Source organism: Electrona antarctica, assembly GCF_951216825.1.
Source record: "Electrona antarctica genome assembly, chromosome: 23".
NCBI classification, from domain to species: Eukaryota; Metazoa; Chordata; class Actinopteri; order Myctophiformes; family Myctophidae; genus Electrona; species Electrona antarctica.
The window spans coordinates 22916658-22935351 of NC_136804.1; the positions used below are offsets into that span (position 1 = coordinate 22916658).

General features: G+C 42.1%; 1 protein-coding gene across 1 annotated transcript; it reads left to right on the top strand.

Moving 5' to 3' along the window:
- Positions 1-4374: 4374 nt before the first annotated feature.
- cd36 (CD36 molecule (CD36 blood group)) lies at positions 4375-17126 on the top strand (the record flags this gene model as incomplete). The annotated part of the gene is made up of 12 exons (XM_079494748.1): positions 4375-4497; positions 4956-5116; positions 6260-6404; positions 8998-9153; positions 9587-9678; positions 10454-10503; positions 11126-11195; positions 13180-13382; positions 14607-14725; positions 15488-15561; positions 15973-16027; positions 16950-17126. The coding sequence occupies 12 exons, from the start codon at positions 4375-4377 to the stop codon at positions 17124-17126; spliced, it is 1425 nt and encodes a 474-aa protein (XP_079350874.1).
- Positions 17127-18694: the final 1568 nt, after the last annotated feature.

An 18694-nucleotide genomic window follows, 5' to 3' on the forward strand; every position in this document is an offset into this window, starting at 1 on the left:
AAAAATTGATTGACCGTCACCACATCAATACAGCATGGAATTGTGTGGACAAAATATAAATTTGTTTTGTGTCTGAGACACTGAGTCATCAAATGCTGTTAAAGATAGGATATGAGTGTGCGATATTACCGATATATATAATTTAAACACCACTTTCATGATACAATAACTCTCAGAGGACTCGCTTATTTGCCACAGTAAGAACAAATTAAAAGGACAGTTTAAACTTGACAAAGATGCGTTCTATTACATAACATAGTTTTACATTTGGACTGCATGTAAATGAGTGGTCACAAGTCCTAGCTATTCTAATCCTGTCATTCTAATTCCCCGCTTTGTCGTGCAGGTCAGGTGGAGCCACCCAGGGTAATATTCCTAGGCAAATGAGGTGCTGTCAGTTTATTTAGTGTAGTGAAGAAAACCCCCTGGAGGCACACTGGTGATAATGCATCTGCATGCTGTTCCTTACCAATACCAATACTTTAGAGTTGTGTTCCAGAATTAGATATATACGCATATCAATCTTTGTTAAAACGTGATCACTTATGGCAAAATTATTCCTCTCAATCCTGTCATGTTTTTTTTGTTTTTTTATATAATGGAAACTGTCTTCATTGACTGGGTACGGCATGTGTGCCATAATATGGAGGATGGATGGCAGAATCCCTAAAATAACTCCTCTATGGAGATCTCGCCTCGGGGAAGAGGCCACAATGGTGGGCTACAGCTAAGATACAAAATGGTAAATGGTGCACTAAAGCGCCTATATCCAAGGCGCTTTAGTGCATTACATTCACACACACATTCATACACCTTTACATAGATTGTGCATTATTACATTCACCCATTCACAAACAGATGCCGGAGGAAACCATGCAAGGCACCAACCTGCCAGGGATGGCTCCAGGAGGGGCAAAGGGGGGGCTTTAGCCCCTACATTTGTTTTTTAATTATTATTGTTTCAAAGCATTTTCAGTAAACATTCCCCAAAAAAATGCAAAACCTTTCATGAATGAATAACCAAATCTAATGATTTTCTTTCTCCAGTAGGCTAATGTCATGAAGAAATGAAAGAAAGATCTAAGAACGGGCTGAAAAGTTTGGGAACTACTGCTGTGGACAACCAAGAGCGCTGATGATCTAATGCTCTTAGAGGTATGGGACCTAAGGAAGACGAAGCCATGGATAATGGTTGACACTGGCACCAGCACAGCAGCCTTGTGGTTAGAGTATCCGCTCTCAATTTGGGAGGTTGGGGGTTAAATTGACAGTCATAACTCATAACTCATCCCAAATAATTTAAAAGGAGGTACCCAATGCCTCCTTGCTTGGCACTTAGCGTCAAGGGTGGGATTTGGGGTAAGTCCCTGAGATATACTAGTGTCATGTCCAGGGAGTTGTACTGGGCTGGCTACTTACTGGCACAAGTCACTGAAAGGGGGCAGCTTTAAGGGTACAAGTGAGCTTTCATTTTAAGTAGAGACTGCATTGTACTGCCGTTTCTAGAAAAATCTAATCAATTATCAAAACAATATTCATTCTGCAGTCTCCATTTGGACCATTCACAGCATGACTTTTCATTAAAAAAACAGATCCACATCAACATTATGATCAAGGGTATACAGTTAATTTATTACATACAATGTTAAAATAATCCTATGTTCTGTTAGAGAGAAGCCAGGTAGCATCTCTGCTTAACTCCTCACAAATTCCTGTGTCCTGTGCTTACACAAGGATGAAGCATTGGATATATGTATGATCCAATAACTACAAAGTAAAGTTATTCAGGTCAGATTTATTCCCTTTTAATAAGAATATTGAAAGCAATTTTGAAATGTATCATGCTTAGATGTGTGAACTAGGCGCCGTTGCTTACATAAAGAGGTGGGGGCGATCACCTCCTCTCCCTTTGACCTGCCGACAGGTGAATTTTTAGGCCTGTCTTAAAGGAAGCCAGTGATTTGCTTGTTTTTAGGGAAGGGGGAGGGCATTCCACACCTGAGTAGCAGTGCTGTGGAAGGTCATAATGATGAGGATGATGAGAGTGCTGCCCTCATGTGGTTTGAAAGGGACTTCTGCAGTGCCACAGTGGAGTAGTCTCATCACATAGCTGGTCTCTTGTCTCGGGACAGAGTACAGACTGGTGTTTTGCCAATGGGTTCACAGATTGCACATAGCCAGACTCTTGACTCTCGCAGCTCCGCCTAGTTGGCACTGATCTCCAGTGTTCAGTGTTGGGCAGTAACTAGTTAGTTACTATTATATATTACTGTAATATTATTACTTTTCCCAGTAACGAGTAAAGTAAGTTATTACTCTGCCAAAACAGTAATATTATTACTATTTACTTTGTAAAAACAAAATAGCACATACATTACATATTACTTTTTAGATTTTGTTTTGTTGGCTGCCGTTTGAAAACATTTCATTTAAAAGGTAGATAGAGATTGCTGCTTTATTATTTTATAGCCTTTTTGGCTGATTGGTGACTCTTCTTCTTAATATTATTATTCAAAACAATTGGATTCAGTTCTAAAAGAAGCTGACTTAACAGATTGTGTTGTTGTACATTCCTGTCTGTCTTGAGAGACTAGGCTAATAAGTAATAAGTAACATATTAATCTAAGTAATATTGCCCAACACTGCTGAAAGTAATCGTTAGTACTGTGCTATACTCGTGTTGTAAGTTTTGTAAGTTTGATTGAGAGACACGAGAGGACATAGTTCATGAAAATGAGACCAAACATTGTCATTTGCATCCAAACAGCCATGGGGTGCAAATTATACAGAATTTATTATCCTCAAATCATCATTTGTCGTTTTCTTATTGGAAGTGGAGGAATCTATGTGTAACACTGAAATAGTGATTCCACGATGAAATACGCATGCCAGCATGTTGTGATTTAGTCATTCCCTTTTTGGAGCGTAGACTGGACACGGTCGTTTGAATTTCTCTTCTGCAAGCGTCAGCTCAGAGAACAAGACATGATATTATTGTTACGTTTATTAAACACAGACAGAGAAAAATAGATATAGGCCTATACATTTGCATGCATGTAAGCCATACCATTATACAGAACTAAGCAACATTGAGAAACATGAAGTGACAAGCAGATGATCGTGACATCTGATCTGCAGTATCTTGATAAAGGATCAGAGCACACGTGCACTGTCAGAAACGAATCCTACGAGTGAATGAGCATATAAGATTGTACAGATACTGGGATGTTACAACACAGTATATGAGACACCTTTTATCTTAAACATAATAAAGAACAGACCGGTAAAGCGTAGTGGAATAGCGGTGTCATTGAGGTTGTTTTTGTCAGGAAAGTTACATCCATGAAGATATATATATGTTATCCTTACTCCAATTTTTCTCAGCAAAAAAGGGAAAAAAGGAGAAAAAATAAATAAAAGAAACACAACTTGACATGGATGTGCTTTAAAGAAATACAAAATAAAATAATATGTATACAGCATACTAAATGCAAAGGACAGGACAAGGCATGGAATTATGACGCTCACACAATACACAAATACAACAACAGACATATCCACATTTATGACAGGCCCGGCCTGCATCCAGCCATGCACCGACCGCACCCCGCGGGGAGGTCCACAGATCCAGAGGCCCCCAGCCCGCCACAATGTGACGGGTCGCAGCAGGCCCCCAGATCCCCTGCCCACAGAATGCAACCATGACCAGGCATCTGCAACTCTTTCACAATCCTTTTTATAGTCAACAACCCCTTTTACACAACTACTAAAGGGCCCAAGTATACAATATAACACAGGTCCATCTTTATATGAATCTGTCTTGCAGGTCCTCATGTCACCCTCATACTCTCATTTCCTATATCTCCTCTGAATCCTCCAATAGCAAAGACTCTGTCTCTCACCTTCCAGCTTTTATCCCGACCCCCCGTTATCAGGTGTACTGATAACCAGAGGAGGCGGGGGCACGAGGGAGCTCCTCTCTCCAACCTTCAACCCTTTTATGTCATTAACGTCCATATCAGAAGAAGGAGTCCCTTGGCTACTGACAGGGGCGTCTGTACCTTTACCTGGCCTTCCGCGGCTCACTCCTCTGACAGCATACATACTGCCTCGATCTCTTCCTGATCCCAGCACACACACACACACACACACACACACACACACACACACACACACACACACACACACACACACACACACACACACACACACACACACACACACACACACACACACACACACACACACACACACACACACACACACACACACACACACACACACACACACACACACACACACAGAGGCACCACACAGACAGAAGGAGAACGGGAGCAGACGGACGGACAGAAGGACGGAGCCAGACGCACCGCCATGGGCTGCTGTAACAAGGAGTGTGGGCTTTTAGCCGGAGCTGTGATTGGGGCGGTGGTAGCGGTCCTAGGAGGCATACTCATCCCAGTGGGTGACAGCATCATTCAGGGCACAGTGGAGAAGGTACGGTGCTCAGTTTCACCCTGGGAGTGGTGTGTGTGTGTGTGTGTGTGTGTGCATGTGTTTTTGTGTGCATGCATCCATCCGCGGGCAATGCCAGTGCCAAGGTGAACCCGCCGGAGAAATAGAGGGAGAGGTGCGCCTCTTGAAATGCCGTCAACTTGCTGGTAAACAGGAGACAGACCGACCGCGCACGAGGGAAGTGTGTTGTGTTTATTTACCATCAGCGAGCACAAATGTCACGAATGTGAAGAGAAGATGACAGAGAGGGCACAAACGGCAAATGAGGTTTATAACCCGTGTTTTTTAAGGACATTGATGCTCTGCTAGAAACGAGAGGCACGCCAACCCTGCTCGGATGCTGAGCAGCAGGGGGGTTGCTGACCTGCTGGCGAGCCTTGAAGCTTGTTTTAAAAATAGATTGTATGTCTTGTGTTGTGTTGTGTGTGTGCCGTGAACAGGAAGCTGTCATTGAGAATGGCACGACGGCTTATGACAACTGGGTGGCGACGGGCGCAGCGGTGTACAGGCAGTTTTGGTTCTTTGATGTGCAAAACCCCACGGACATCTGGATGAATGGCTCCACGCCGGTGGTGGTACAGAAAGGACCTTACACATACAAGTACAGTCATAGCAATTCTTTTTTTTGTTATCTTATTTCAGCTACATTTATAACCGTGTTTCAGTAAAATGTGTTTTGTTGTTAGCATGTTTTCTTTCTTTAACAATACAAAGATATTTGGGTTATATAAAGTATACTGTATAGTACATAGTACATAGTATTGGCAAGGAGGTTTATTACTTGATATGACTAGAGAAGTGTGATAAACCCTGCATGGTTAGTGGTAAAATGGATCTCTGCATGTTGCACACAGATAAGAGCGGACAGTCAAGCCGTACTTAGTGTAACAATAAAAATCAGGCCAGCATGCAGAGTGGTGACAAGATTCTATTCAGACTGACAGGACATAATATTCTATTTTGTATCATAAGGTCAAGGATGAATAACTTCCTCATATCAATACACTTATTACGAGACAGCTCCTCCATACGCAGTGGTGGAAAAAGTACTCAAATGTTTTACTTAAGTATAAAAGTATAAATACTGCAATGTAGATGTACCCTGTTCCAAGTAGAAGTACCGTATTGAAAATGTACTCAAGTAAAAGTACAAATGTATCGGCATCAAAATGTACTTAAAGTACTAAAAGTAAAAGTACTCATATTGCAGAATGTCCCATTTCACAAGTTCAAAATGTGTACAAAATCCTTTGAAAATAGCAGATCTACAAGCTCACAATGCGTCGCATCGCGAATCTCCAAAGTAACTATAGTAACTAAAGTTTTCAAATAACTGTAGTGGAGTCAAAGTAAACATTTTGTCTCTGAGGTGTAGTGGAGTAGATGTAAAAGTATTGGAAATTGGAAATACTCAAGTAAAGTACAAATACCTTAAAAGCGTACATAAGTACAGTAGGCCTACTTAATGGTGGGTACTCAGGGACCGACGAGGCACTGGACCCTCCGGAGTGGTCCCCCCGGAGACTCCCGGGCGTGGGCGTTCTCGGCCGTTAAGTAAATGTACTTAGTTACTTTCCACCACTGTCCATATCGCAACAGTAAGACACTCTCATAATAACCATGTTTAATTGAGAAATTATTCACACGCATGCACAGACACACACACACACACACACAGCCATTAATTCAACGTACTGTATGTGGTGATGATGAATCTATATCTATATCCATGTCTCTTCCCCAGAACAAGGTATCTTCCGAAAGAAAATATAACAGCTTACCCCAATAACACCATATCATTCTTGCTACCTGCGGGCGCCATCTTTGAGCCATCACTGTCCGTGGGACCAGAGGAAGATGAAATCATGTCCCTAAACCTGGGTGTGGCTGTAAGTGCGAGCACGCACGCGCACGCACACGCACACGCACACGCACACACACACACACACACACACACACACACACACACACACACACACACACACACACACACACACACACACACACACACACACACACACACACACACACACACACACGGGGGTTCTATGGCCTGCATTCAGCTTGCTGTACAATTAGCTAACAACAAGCTTAAAGCCACATCAAACTATAGGGTGCATTGCGGTAGGTTCTGTACTGTAGCTCTGGGTGTGCAGCCGTTTACTAAAGCACATGAGAGAGAGGTATATACCGCTAAAGACTGACTGTGTGATATGACAAAATTGCTGTGCCAGCACAGTTCAGTGCAGATTTCCCAAAAAAAGTGGGGGAAAAGAAAGGTGAAAAGTGAAAAGCGGAATGTGTGATTTGCAGTACACGGTAAAATCCCAAGTGTACATTTTCTGGGGCCAATTTGTATACTTCCAAGTTCCAGAGTTGCAAATGTGGATCTAGTTACTTTGGTTTTACATTACCGTGTAGTTTAGTATTTAACCACTATACTTCATTGCCTGGGCACCCACCCCCCAGGGATCTATCCTTGGCCCGGTACTCCTTTTACCCCTCTAACAAAAATCTGCCAAAAATAGCCGGTCGAGAGATTTTACTGCAAAGTGCCAATTTTGCTGATGTTCGTCTATTATGACATGCCCAGAATAGGACTGCTAGTGTTTGTGGTTAATTCTGAATTTGAACAAAAATGAAAATATGAACATGAACTAAAAGGTTTTTCCTTGTCGTGTAATAAAACTAGAAGCTGGAGGAAAGTGAGGCGTAAAAATAGCACAGATGAAAACGATATTACTGTAAGGTTATAGTAACCTTAGGCACGGGTGCCAACATCGGCACAGGGGAGGGTGATCACTGGCACACTGGCATAAGTGTGAGAGAGAGGCTTTTTCTTTTAACATTAAATATTATATATATGAATGAAAGATACATCCTTAAGATGCACTGCTGGGACACATCTTCAGTGATATTCCTGAGATCCTCGGGCGTTTCGAGTCTTTCAACATCATACGCCCTCCCTCAGGTGACCAAGCCAGGGTTGATCAGACCCTGGCTTGTGTCCAGGTAGCATTGGCCCACAGATCGCTCCTCCTGATCCAAAGGCTCTCCCTGCCGCCTCCGCCTCAGTATATTCAGCTTAATTAAGCCACACACATCTATATATAAATTACATCCTGCACATAATTAAATATTTATTCAAACTCCTAACTCTGACTAGGGAGGGAGATAGGTGAGTCTAATGATCATTACAGTACATCCTAATATTTAGAAAATATTTCTAAAGAAGGAGAATAAAAAATGAAGGTTAGTATGTATAGCCTTATGGATAATCAACATTTTGAGGTGGTGTCATAATTAAACTTAGTGTTGATACACCGACCCAAAACTTGGGTTATTGCTTACCATAGGTTGCAGATTACTATGAAAACCTGCAAAACATGTCCGTCCGTCGATCCGTCACGCCACCATATACGGCCGTCAGTCCGTTACGCCTCATGACACGTCACGCCACCAGCATATAGGTCGTCAGTCAGTCACGCCTTGTGACACGCTCCATATATGGCCGTCTCCATATATGAAGATCACGACACTGACCTCATCAAACCCTGGATAGCCATTCATGGAGAAGACTGGATGATCGTCTAGATCATTCTGCATATATAAAGCCGGCCAGCAACTCAAGATCTGACCTCAAACCCTTAGATCTCCATATGCTGACCTGTTCTGACATTCCATATGTTGATCCTCCCCCACCCGTCCTTCCTCTTCGATGTCTCCCTTTTGACTGATACCTGACCATTCAAACTCTAGACCGAGTTATTAGTGGAGTTCTCAACAGGCCCGAAAATTAAGGCCCGGCCCTACCTGGGCCCTCATCAAACCCTGTACACTCAAGACACTGCCCCCGCTGCCACCCTTGGATCTCCATTGGAGCTGACATTCCATATTTGTTGATCTGACCTTATCAAACCCTGTACACTCAAGACACGCTCCATATTACATAATTACTTGCGCAAGCAGAGCGTGCAAGTAATGTTATCAGTTAGTCTAGTTCTTTCCATATGTTGATCTGACACCCCCATGCCAAAGCGCCAGCGGTCGCTGGTCTGCAGCCCAGGCGGATGCGTGCACGCGACCTCGCATGGAACGTTGAGCAAGAAACTGATGACTGTTGACATACTTGATGACAGAGCTGATGGCTAGAATCATATCAAATTGGGGCTAAAAGGTCATGATTATATAACTCTGGTCCAGTTTATGGGTTCATTGTACGTCGCAGGTCTGTTTTTGAAAACTGATAAGACTAAATCAGTGTCTCCTGCGTGCCATTATGCATTATCTACCGTCATAAAGAAGCATCATTCATTTTCCACTCTTATCTCCCAGAGCCTTGCATGGTGCAGTTGATCAGCACTTTTCATTGCAGTTTTGTTTGTGTGTTGGTGCAGAATTATATTGGTGTACTGTATATACTGTAGTTAATGGCTTCAAATATGAACATTTATATTTCTTACTGTCTTATTGTTTCCTCAGGGGGCTTATACATTCATTCCCAAAGAGTTACACTTTATTCTGGAGGGGATGATAGTGTTATCCAAATCTTCGCTGTTCCAGCGGCTCACAGTGAAGGAGCTCCTATGGGGGTACACTGACCCCATGTTGAGACGCACCTTGGGCATCTTCTACCCTGTAAGCAAACAACACTACCAAACTAAAATTAAAATGATGTTTTTATGTGGCAAGTATACCTGGTTCAAATATGATTTTATGTGGCAATTAAGTACACCTGGTTTTCACCGTAGCACCACCCATCTCAACTTAAGCCTCGCCCACAGCTGTGTGTTGTATGATAATGGGGGAGGGGTTAGACTATTAGAGTAATGTTAACTCCATAGACACGTACAAAACAGAAACATTACAAAAAAAATCACGGCACTCTCTAATGTGTGCTGAAAAATTGCCAATCTACACAAGCTCAGTCGCAAGCTTTGTAGATCGGCTATTTTCAGCAAGCAAACTGTATAGTATAAATTAGGCTTCAAACCATTTTGTAATGGAATATTATATTACATTATGGAATATTATTGTAATGATTTCAGCCTCCTGTGTATTTTCCCTATAGTACAATGGCACTGACGATGGCCCCTACAATGTGTTCACTGGCAAGGATGACATCTCTAAAGTGAACATCATTGACCGGTGGATGGGAATGAGGTAAGCGGTATTGAAATACAATTAATGAGTTAATTTTAAAACACCAGTCTTTGGGTTCACGGCATCAAATTTGACCCGTGAACCCACGTGTCAATTTGAGGAGGGCTATGTTTTTTGAGGGGCTCAGCTATAGTGTCGATTTTTGACATTGACAATGAATGGAGAATTTACGTCATATGTGTCTGAGCAAATCGGTAGTTTTGTCCTAACACAAACATCAAATGCCATTGACAATGAATGGAGAATTTGAGTCATATGTTACGTCATGATGATGTACAATGATAAGAGCGCACCTCACTTCACACGGGTGTGATTTGTTTTGGACGAAACTGTTCCCATTGGCTTAAATTTTGGTTATCAACATAAAAACTTGTGATTGCTGATAGGCCGACTGTTCAGGTCAATTTGACAAATCATTGAAGACCTTTTCCTCCTGGCTTTGATTACCGTTATCAACATACAATATAGGCTAAATTGAAAATAGTTTATTATACAACCACCGTCACGTTTATATTACATCACACTGATAACCGGGATGACTGGAAAGGACGATGGAGGGCTCATCTGAGGACGACCTAGAGAGATAGGCTGACTGGTCAGGTCAATTCGTTTAGCAGTAAAAAGGGTTCAAAGTCTATTTTTTATGTATTTGAAGTATTTTTTAATGTAATTTCCTTTGGGAAACATGGAACCTAAATACCTGCTCCCCTCTTTCTGGACAAGCGTATAACTGCACTAATGTACTTTTGTTCTCTGTTATTTCTTTCTCCAAAAGGAATCTACCTTTCTGGAATGACACATACTGTGGCATGATCAATGGGACAGGTGAGGTCCAACTCCATTCATACATGCAGCGTAATGCAGTGTTTATTTTGACAGCAAATGTTGATTTAGTTTTAATCAGTCTTTTTGAATAAAGTTTAGTTTATTAGTCGTATTTTAGTCATGAAATGTTTTAGTGTTAGTCTAGTTTTAGTCCACTAAATAGGCCTATATCATACGATTTTAGTCGAATAAATCTACAGTCGATTTTGTCTACAAGAATGCATTTTGATCTACAAGCTCACAACCCGTCGTGACGCTCTGTGAGCTTGTAGATTGGCTATTTTCAGAGACACCCGAGTGCAAAATAGATCTCTTCTCCAGACTCCACTAGTCCCCTCCCTAACATTTTAGTCTAGTTTTTACTTGTTGACGAAATTGTCAGTATATTAGTCATAGTTTTAGTCATCATGGCCTAGTTTTTATTTAGTTCTGTCAGTGAAAAAAAAGGTAGTCAACAAACATTTTCCGTGACAGTTTTAGCCGACGAAATCAACACTGCAGTAATATGGACCACTGTTTTATGATACAAGGAAAGCTTACATGACTCAGCTCTACCAAACACCACCTAGCCTATTGGCTATAGCTCTTACCGAAGCTGTAAAAAGATATCTTTCTCTCCCAGATGCCTCTTCATTCCCTCCCTTTGTGGACAGGACGAAGGCTCTCTTTTTCTTCTCTCCAGACATCTGCAGGTGATTCATATCAACTAATTTGTGCAAACGTTTTCATGTCAAGGACCCCCAAATTGACAATAATTAGCCCGTGGACCCCCATTTGAAAAGCTATGCCAGGGACCCCCATAAGAGAAGATTTTTACGGCTCTAGCAGTGACTCTCAACCATTTTAATTTCAAAGACCCCCAGTATGACATTCATTAGGCCTCGGACCCCCATTTAATGGCATTTCTATCTCATGGGACCCCAATTTATATTGTAAAATCATCGTTAATTTATAACTCTGAGAGTGTACAAATGGAACCAAATGGACCCGTTGGGATCCATTTGGTTCCATTTGTACACTCTTGGACTAATTTGGCAGTCTCTAGATTAGTCATTATCCACCTTTTGTTTTTCAAGTTCAAGGACCACTAATTAATTTGATATGCATTAGGCCACAGACCCCACTTGATAAGATAGATGTGTATTTCTGCCCCAAATTAAGAACATGGTCATTGTTAGATAGACATTTTGACCGATATGAATATGATACTGTAGTGTAGTGTATGTCATTTGGCAGAATCATTTGTACCGTATTGAGGTAACAGTCACGCTCTGATTAAAATAGACATTATTGTACATTCTGTAGTCATTTAGTCATTGCTGTAGTCATTCATTTCCTGACGTCTGTAGTCATGAAGATTAACAAGAATCATTTAGCATGGGGACGGGACCTGACATCGAGGACTACTGCCCTCTTGACTTGACACCCACTGGCCAGTTTGAACTTGTCTTACTTGCAGTAACCACCAGAGGTCAGAGTTATCCAGTAACAAAATCTCAGCCTGGGACTTAAATGAGTCAATGTGATTCTCAACCAAGTTACATTGTAGTGTAGGGGTGGAAAAAGAAAGAAAAAAACATTGTCACGATGAAACATTATAGAACACAGATAGTTTCTTCATCCATCATACTATTTGATCCAGATAAGGGACCCAATGAAAACATTAAGCCATAGTGCTTGTATATTGAACTATTGAATCAATCAACCAATCGCCCGTGCTGTTAAGACCGGTTGGACTGGGACTCCACAAACTGAAATGCACATCTTACGATAAATGCACCACGTCTCTGTGTGTATGTAGGTGTACGTCTGTAATCCACATAACTGAATCGTTCGCCCCCACCGACTTCGAATTCCACACATGCGTTCCGCACCACCACAGGGAGTGCAGTGCCCAGCCCATAAATCTGACATCCCGTTAATCTGACCTACGTGGTCGGTTAAGACTGAGGTTAGGGTTAGCGACCTACGTGGCCGGTTAAGAATGAGGTTAGGGTTAGCGACCTTCGTGACCGGTTAAGACTGAGGTTAGGGTTAGCAACCTTTGTGGCTGGTTAAGACCGAGGTTAGGGTTAGCGACCTACGTGGCCGGTTAAGAATGAGGTTAGGGTTAGCGACCTTCGTGACCGGTTAAGACTGAGGTTAGGGTTAGCAACCTTCGTGGCCGGTTAAGACTGAGGTTAGGGTTAGCAACCTTTGTGGCCGGTTAAGACTGAGGTTAGGGTTAGCAACCTTCGTGGCCGGTTAAGACTGAGGTCAGGGTTAGCAACCTACGTGGCTGGTTAAGACCGAGGTTAGGGTTAGCGACCTACGTGGCCGGTTAAGAAGACTGAGGTTAGGGTTAGCGACCTACATGGCCGGTTAAGAAGACTGAGGTTAGGGTTAGCGACCTACGTGGACGGTTAAGACCGAGGTTAGGGTTAGCGGCCTTTGTGGCCGGTTAAGTCCGAGGTTAGGGTTAGCGACCTACGTGGCCGGTTAAGAAGACTGAGGTTAGGGTTAGCGACCTACGTGGCCGGTTAAGAAGACTGAGGTTATAGGGTTAGCGACCTACGTGGCCGGTTAAGTAGACTGAGGTTAGGGGTTAGGGTTTGGGATAGTGTCAGTCAGTAATCGGTTGAGATTGGGACAACACAGTACGGGTTGGACTGACCTCCCTTCCTTGTGGTTCCGCAGGTCGGTGTCAGCCAGTTACGAGGAGACTGTGAATCTGAAAGGGATCGACTTGTACCGCTTCACTCTCCTGCCGTCCACCATGGCCGCCCCGAACGGTGTCCCCCCGCACGCCAACCCGGACAACCAGTGCTACTGCATAGATCCAGTGGTCACCAAAAACTGCACTATGGCCGGAGTACTGGACGTCAGCTCCTGTCGAGAAGGTCAGTAACTTCTGATAGGTGCCTATAAGGGAAGAAATGATGAAGTGGGCAGTTGGTGGAAAGTAACTAAGTATATTTGCTTAAGTACTGTAGCCTACTTAAGTACAATTTTGAGGTATTTGTACTTTACTTGATTATTTCCAATTTCCAGTACGATTACTTCTACTCCACTACATCTCAGAGGCAAATATTGTACTTGAAAACTTACTTTAGATTTTTTATTACAATTAAAAACATACATTACCCACTTCAGCCCTATATTTCGGCAACTTGAAAATAGCCGATCTACAAGCTCACAATGCATTGCGATGGGACGATCTGCTATTTTCTGAAGATTTGTATACATTTTGAACTTGTGAAACGGACATTCTGCATATTGAGTACTTTATACTTTTGGTACTTTAAGTACATTTTGAGACCAATACTTGAGTACTTTTCCTCAAGTAATTTTCGATTATCGCATACTTTTACTTGTAATGTATAGTTCTACATTGCAGTATTGATACTTTTACTTAAGTAACAAATGAGTACTTTTTCCACCACTGGAAGTGGATTTACATCAACATTTACTTTACTTTACTTTATCTGCATGCTTTGTAATATTTTTTATATAAGTAGTATGGTTTCAGATGGTATAAGACGTGTACTGTACAGTACAGCCGATATTTCATCATTGCACTCTACCTTTCTCTCTACCTTTTTTCTTCTTTTTTTTTATCCCACGATTTTGCAACCCAGTTTTTTCACCCAGTGCCAATTATCTAATGTAATCCTGGGCGCTACACTTCCTCTGCCAACCTGGGGGGGCAGTGGACTGACCTCATGCCTCCTTCTATGAATGAGGAGTCCAAGCTGCTTCTTTTCACCTGACAGGGGGGAATTTCCCTGGCCGGACGTAGCGCGTGGAAGGAACACGTTATTCCGACCAGTTTCTTTCCCCTCCATCAGGCGCCCCGGCTGGCCAGGGGGAGGTAGTTTTAGAGACCAGGATTACTGCATGTTTTTGTGAGGGTACCTACCCTAGGAGACATAGGGAGAACATGCAAACTCCACACAGAAAGGCCCTTTCGCCAACCCCACCTCGGGTGGGGTTGGCCACCTTTTTAACTGCAATGATGAGCCTGCACAACCAAGTTGTGATGTGACAATAAAGACTGATTCTGACTCAGTTGCTTGCTGCATTGTAATACTGTCATTATTTTGTCCCTTGTCCCTTCTGAACAGGTGCCCCCATCTACATTTCTCTGCCTCACTTCCTCCATGGAAGCCCTTCACTGACCGAGGCTGTGTCAGGGCTCAGTCCCAACGAGGAAGAACATAAAACCTACCTGGATGTCGAGCCTGTAAGAGCATAGGACTTCTCACAATGATATGTCCCGTTACCTTCAAGTTGTATGTCAACCCTGATGTGGCGTGTCAGGTATAGAGCATAGCAGTGGGCGTGGTTTTCTGGACCCACTGAAAAATCGGCCATTCATTTTCCCCCACATAGATTTACAGATATTTATATCAATTATTTTAAGCCTATAGACTCCAGCTGGAGAGGGAAGTCTGGAGCTCTCTGGTAGAGCTGTTGCCCCCGCGACCGGACTACGGATAAGCGGTTGAAGATGGATAGACTCTGGCCATCCAGGATCCTGGTGAATCATGACCATAAAACCGTTGATTCTGTGGGGGGAAAACAATGATAATTCATTATATGATATACTACATTTAATATATACCCTTTGTATAGCGGTTTTCATTGTTTTCTTCACAGAAACAAAGGTGTTGGATCGTAGGATTCTATAGCTTAAAATAAGTGATATATAGATTTTTGTAAATCTCTATGGGAAAAATCAATGGCCGATTTTTCAGTGAGTCCTGAAAACCACACCCACTGCTAAGCTCTAGTCGATATCGGTAAACCCCTGAATGTTCATTTAACTCAAATGGACCTTTCTTTATGGCTACATTTTTTTTATGCTCTGGCTTTATAAATACTTAATAATATTTTACTGTGGCTCTATCATGCATTTATCTTCTCCACACTGACACCTCCCCAAGCTTTCATGGACAGTCATTTTAAATTGTTCTTTTTGGTTTTTGGTTTTGTTTGCCATCAGACGACTGGCTTCACCATGAGGTTTGCCAAGAGACTGCAGGTGAACATGATGTACGGGCCGTCCAGCATCATCACGTAAGTTAACGTCTCAACCCAATTCAGTGGTGGAAAAGGTACTACATTTTACTTGCAGTACAATACTGCTAAATAGAACTACTCTATCACTAGTAAATGTCCGGAAATCAAGATGTGCTTGAGTAAAAGTACAAAAGTATATTGGCATGAAAATGTACTTAAAGTAGCTACTAAAAGTACTAATTATGCAGAATGTGCCATTTCAAGTTTTCAAATGTACAAAATATAGCAGATTTACAAGCTTACAATGGGTCACGATGCGTAAAGTACAAAATTCCTCAAGTTTGAGGTACAGTACTTAAGTAAATGTACTTAGTTACTTTCCACCACTGCAACCCCCATTGCAACTTAGGGACGCTCACAGCTGTAATCATTCATCGAATGTACAAATAATGAAGCCTTTCCCCCCAGGGTGCTGAAGAAAGTGAAGGACTACACCATATTCCCTCTTGTTTGGCTGAACGAGGTAAGATGTAATAATTTATTGTTGGACATGTCACATGGGAAATGTGTGTGGTCCATTTTTTCTCCACCCCTCTCTCTGCTGCTCTCGCGCCAGAGGAACTACTGTACTTAAAAGTGCAAGACCACTTTGGTAGAGGTGTGGGTTGTGTAGTTACCTGATGGAAAAGAAATCCAGTGATTAGAAATGGATAATATTTGTTTTACGTACTAAAAGACTTTGAGAGCTGTTTCAGCGTAGGCTACAATGTAAGTCAATGAGGAGGATATTTTTGAATTATCCATTTCTAATCACTAATCACTTCTTTAATCGAGCATGCCAGCTTGCTTAGGGGATAAATTGAATCTTGACCATCAGGTCAAAATGTGTCAGATCCTGTGTCTAGGTGAGACATGACTTCTGACACGATCTCAATGTCCCAATAGAAGAGCAGGGAGACTAAATACAATTACTCTAATTGTATAAGCCAGTATATTGCATCAACATACTCAACCATACAGATTGGACATTTAAATGTAGGCCTATTCATTAAAAAGAAATGTCACATAGTGCTGCTTTAAGTAAACTTTTGAGGTACGGTACTTATATTTTAGTTGAGCATTTCCAATTTTTACAACTGGAAAGGATGACATGTCTACAGTGGACATTATTGACCGGTGGCAGGAACACCACTAAACATACAGTAACCAGCACCCACTTAAGCTTGTGGCTATTCAAAAGTCGATTTAGATGCCAATATTTTAGCAATTTAAGATTTTTAGTACAGACCTTTTACTAGTATTAAACACAGTATTTTTATATTGTGGTGTTGCTGACTTTAGTCTCTCTCTCTCTCTCTCTCTCTCTCTCTCTCTCTCTCTCTCTCTCTCTCTCTCTCTCTCTCTCTGTGCCCCATTCCCTCTCTCTCCATCTCTCTGTGAACCAGACGGCCGCTTTGGACGATGCGACGGCGGACATGTTCAAGGCAGAGCTCACCGCGCGCATAGAGCTGCTGGAGACCATACAGCAGGCGTTCTTATTCGGCGGGATCGCCGTCTTCCTCGTCTGCCTAATACCCTACGTGATGGTGAAGAGGAACGCAAGGAACAAAAGCATTGCATGAGTCGTCGGTCATGTCACGCCATGTGTGGCGTGGAGCACAAGCAAGCGCGTGAATTCGTTCACACTGCTAATAGCCTATACTGGACCTTGGATCTTTTGATATCTTATCGACAGTCTGCACTTTATTTTATAATGTTAAGATTAGATTTTATTTGATACCAAGGGAGGGGGGGTATGCTGTGATTTTGTTAAGTCTGAGAGTCTGAATTACTTTGGCTATATTATGACTTCATACTTTGTTCATTTGATTGCCGTCTTCACTGCTATATGACCACATGCCTGTTGGGGATGTTGAGCGAGAGGAAACCTGGAGGAAACCCTTCGTGACCATAGTGTACGTTATTCATTTGAGAGAGAGAGAGAGAGAGAGAGAGAGAGAGAGAGAGAGAGAGCGAGCGTGTGTGGAGTGAGTTTGTTATCCACCCCCATATAGAAAAATGTACACAAAACAGTAAAGGTTTTTATCTTGGCTTCTGGGCTGGAATTGAGCCTTCACCCTTCGGACTGAATAAAAGGCGAATGAATGGCATTTTAATTTTGTATTTCATGCGAGTCACCTTAGTCATGACACAGCATGTTTGTCAAAACTGATTCCCTAAAAAAAGAAAAGGGCTGTCTTGTTGCTGAAACAAACCTCTCTATTGTGCACTTTAATGCCCAATTATTCCGTTTCCTTTTCACCTCGAGTGGCCCGTAAATCAAAATAAGAGTAAAATATGGTCCCCAGGGATGATTATACTGCGGTTTGTGTGTGGTACTGGGGTTTGTTTAGTAAGAAAGCAGTATTTCTGCCCAGCAGCAGGAGCCCTCTCTTCAGTTTTATGGGTCTGAAATGACCCTCTGCGGGCTCCCGGAGCCTTTAAAGTGAAATCTGGAGGGTATAGGTCAGACACACCAGGAAGTATTTAATTGCGATTACTGGATACCGCTCCCTCGACTTTCTTTGAACATGATCACAGTCCATCTGAGGTATTGCAGATAACGATAATTATAATTAAATTATAATTAATAACCCCTTTAAATTAATCTGGTCTAATGCCAGAACAATACTGATATTTGTCACTGTCAGAGGGGGAAAAACCACCCAGCTCCCATTTTTGAGGTTTTAGATTTTCTTTCACAAATCAATGCTGTTGAACATGATCCTTTATGTCTGTGTGTTGGTTACAAAAATATTGAACAAATGAAATGTATTCAAAACAAGCGATTCGGACAAAACCCTCTTAACTCCATTGGACCCTAACTGTCTGCTAAAAGCAGCTGCCTCCACCACCTCTCCGTCTCTCATGCAAGTAATTGACAATACCAACTTTGATGAGGCAGTATTGCATTGTTTTAAAAGTATAAGGTTATCTTCATTTCCTGAAAAATTAACATTTTGTAGTAGGTGGTTTCTCCCCGACAGCAGAGATATGATATAGTCGTACGTACAATGAACTATACAATCAGATCTAATTCATTTCATGGTTTTATTCAGGCTGTCATGACATTAATAAATAGATATACACACACACAGGTTTCATAATAACACTGAAATGACTCTGACCTGGACTTTACATAATGCTGGTC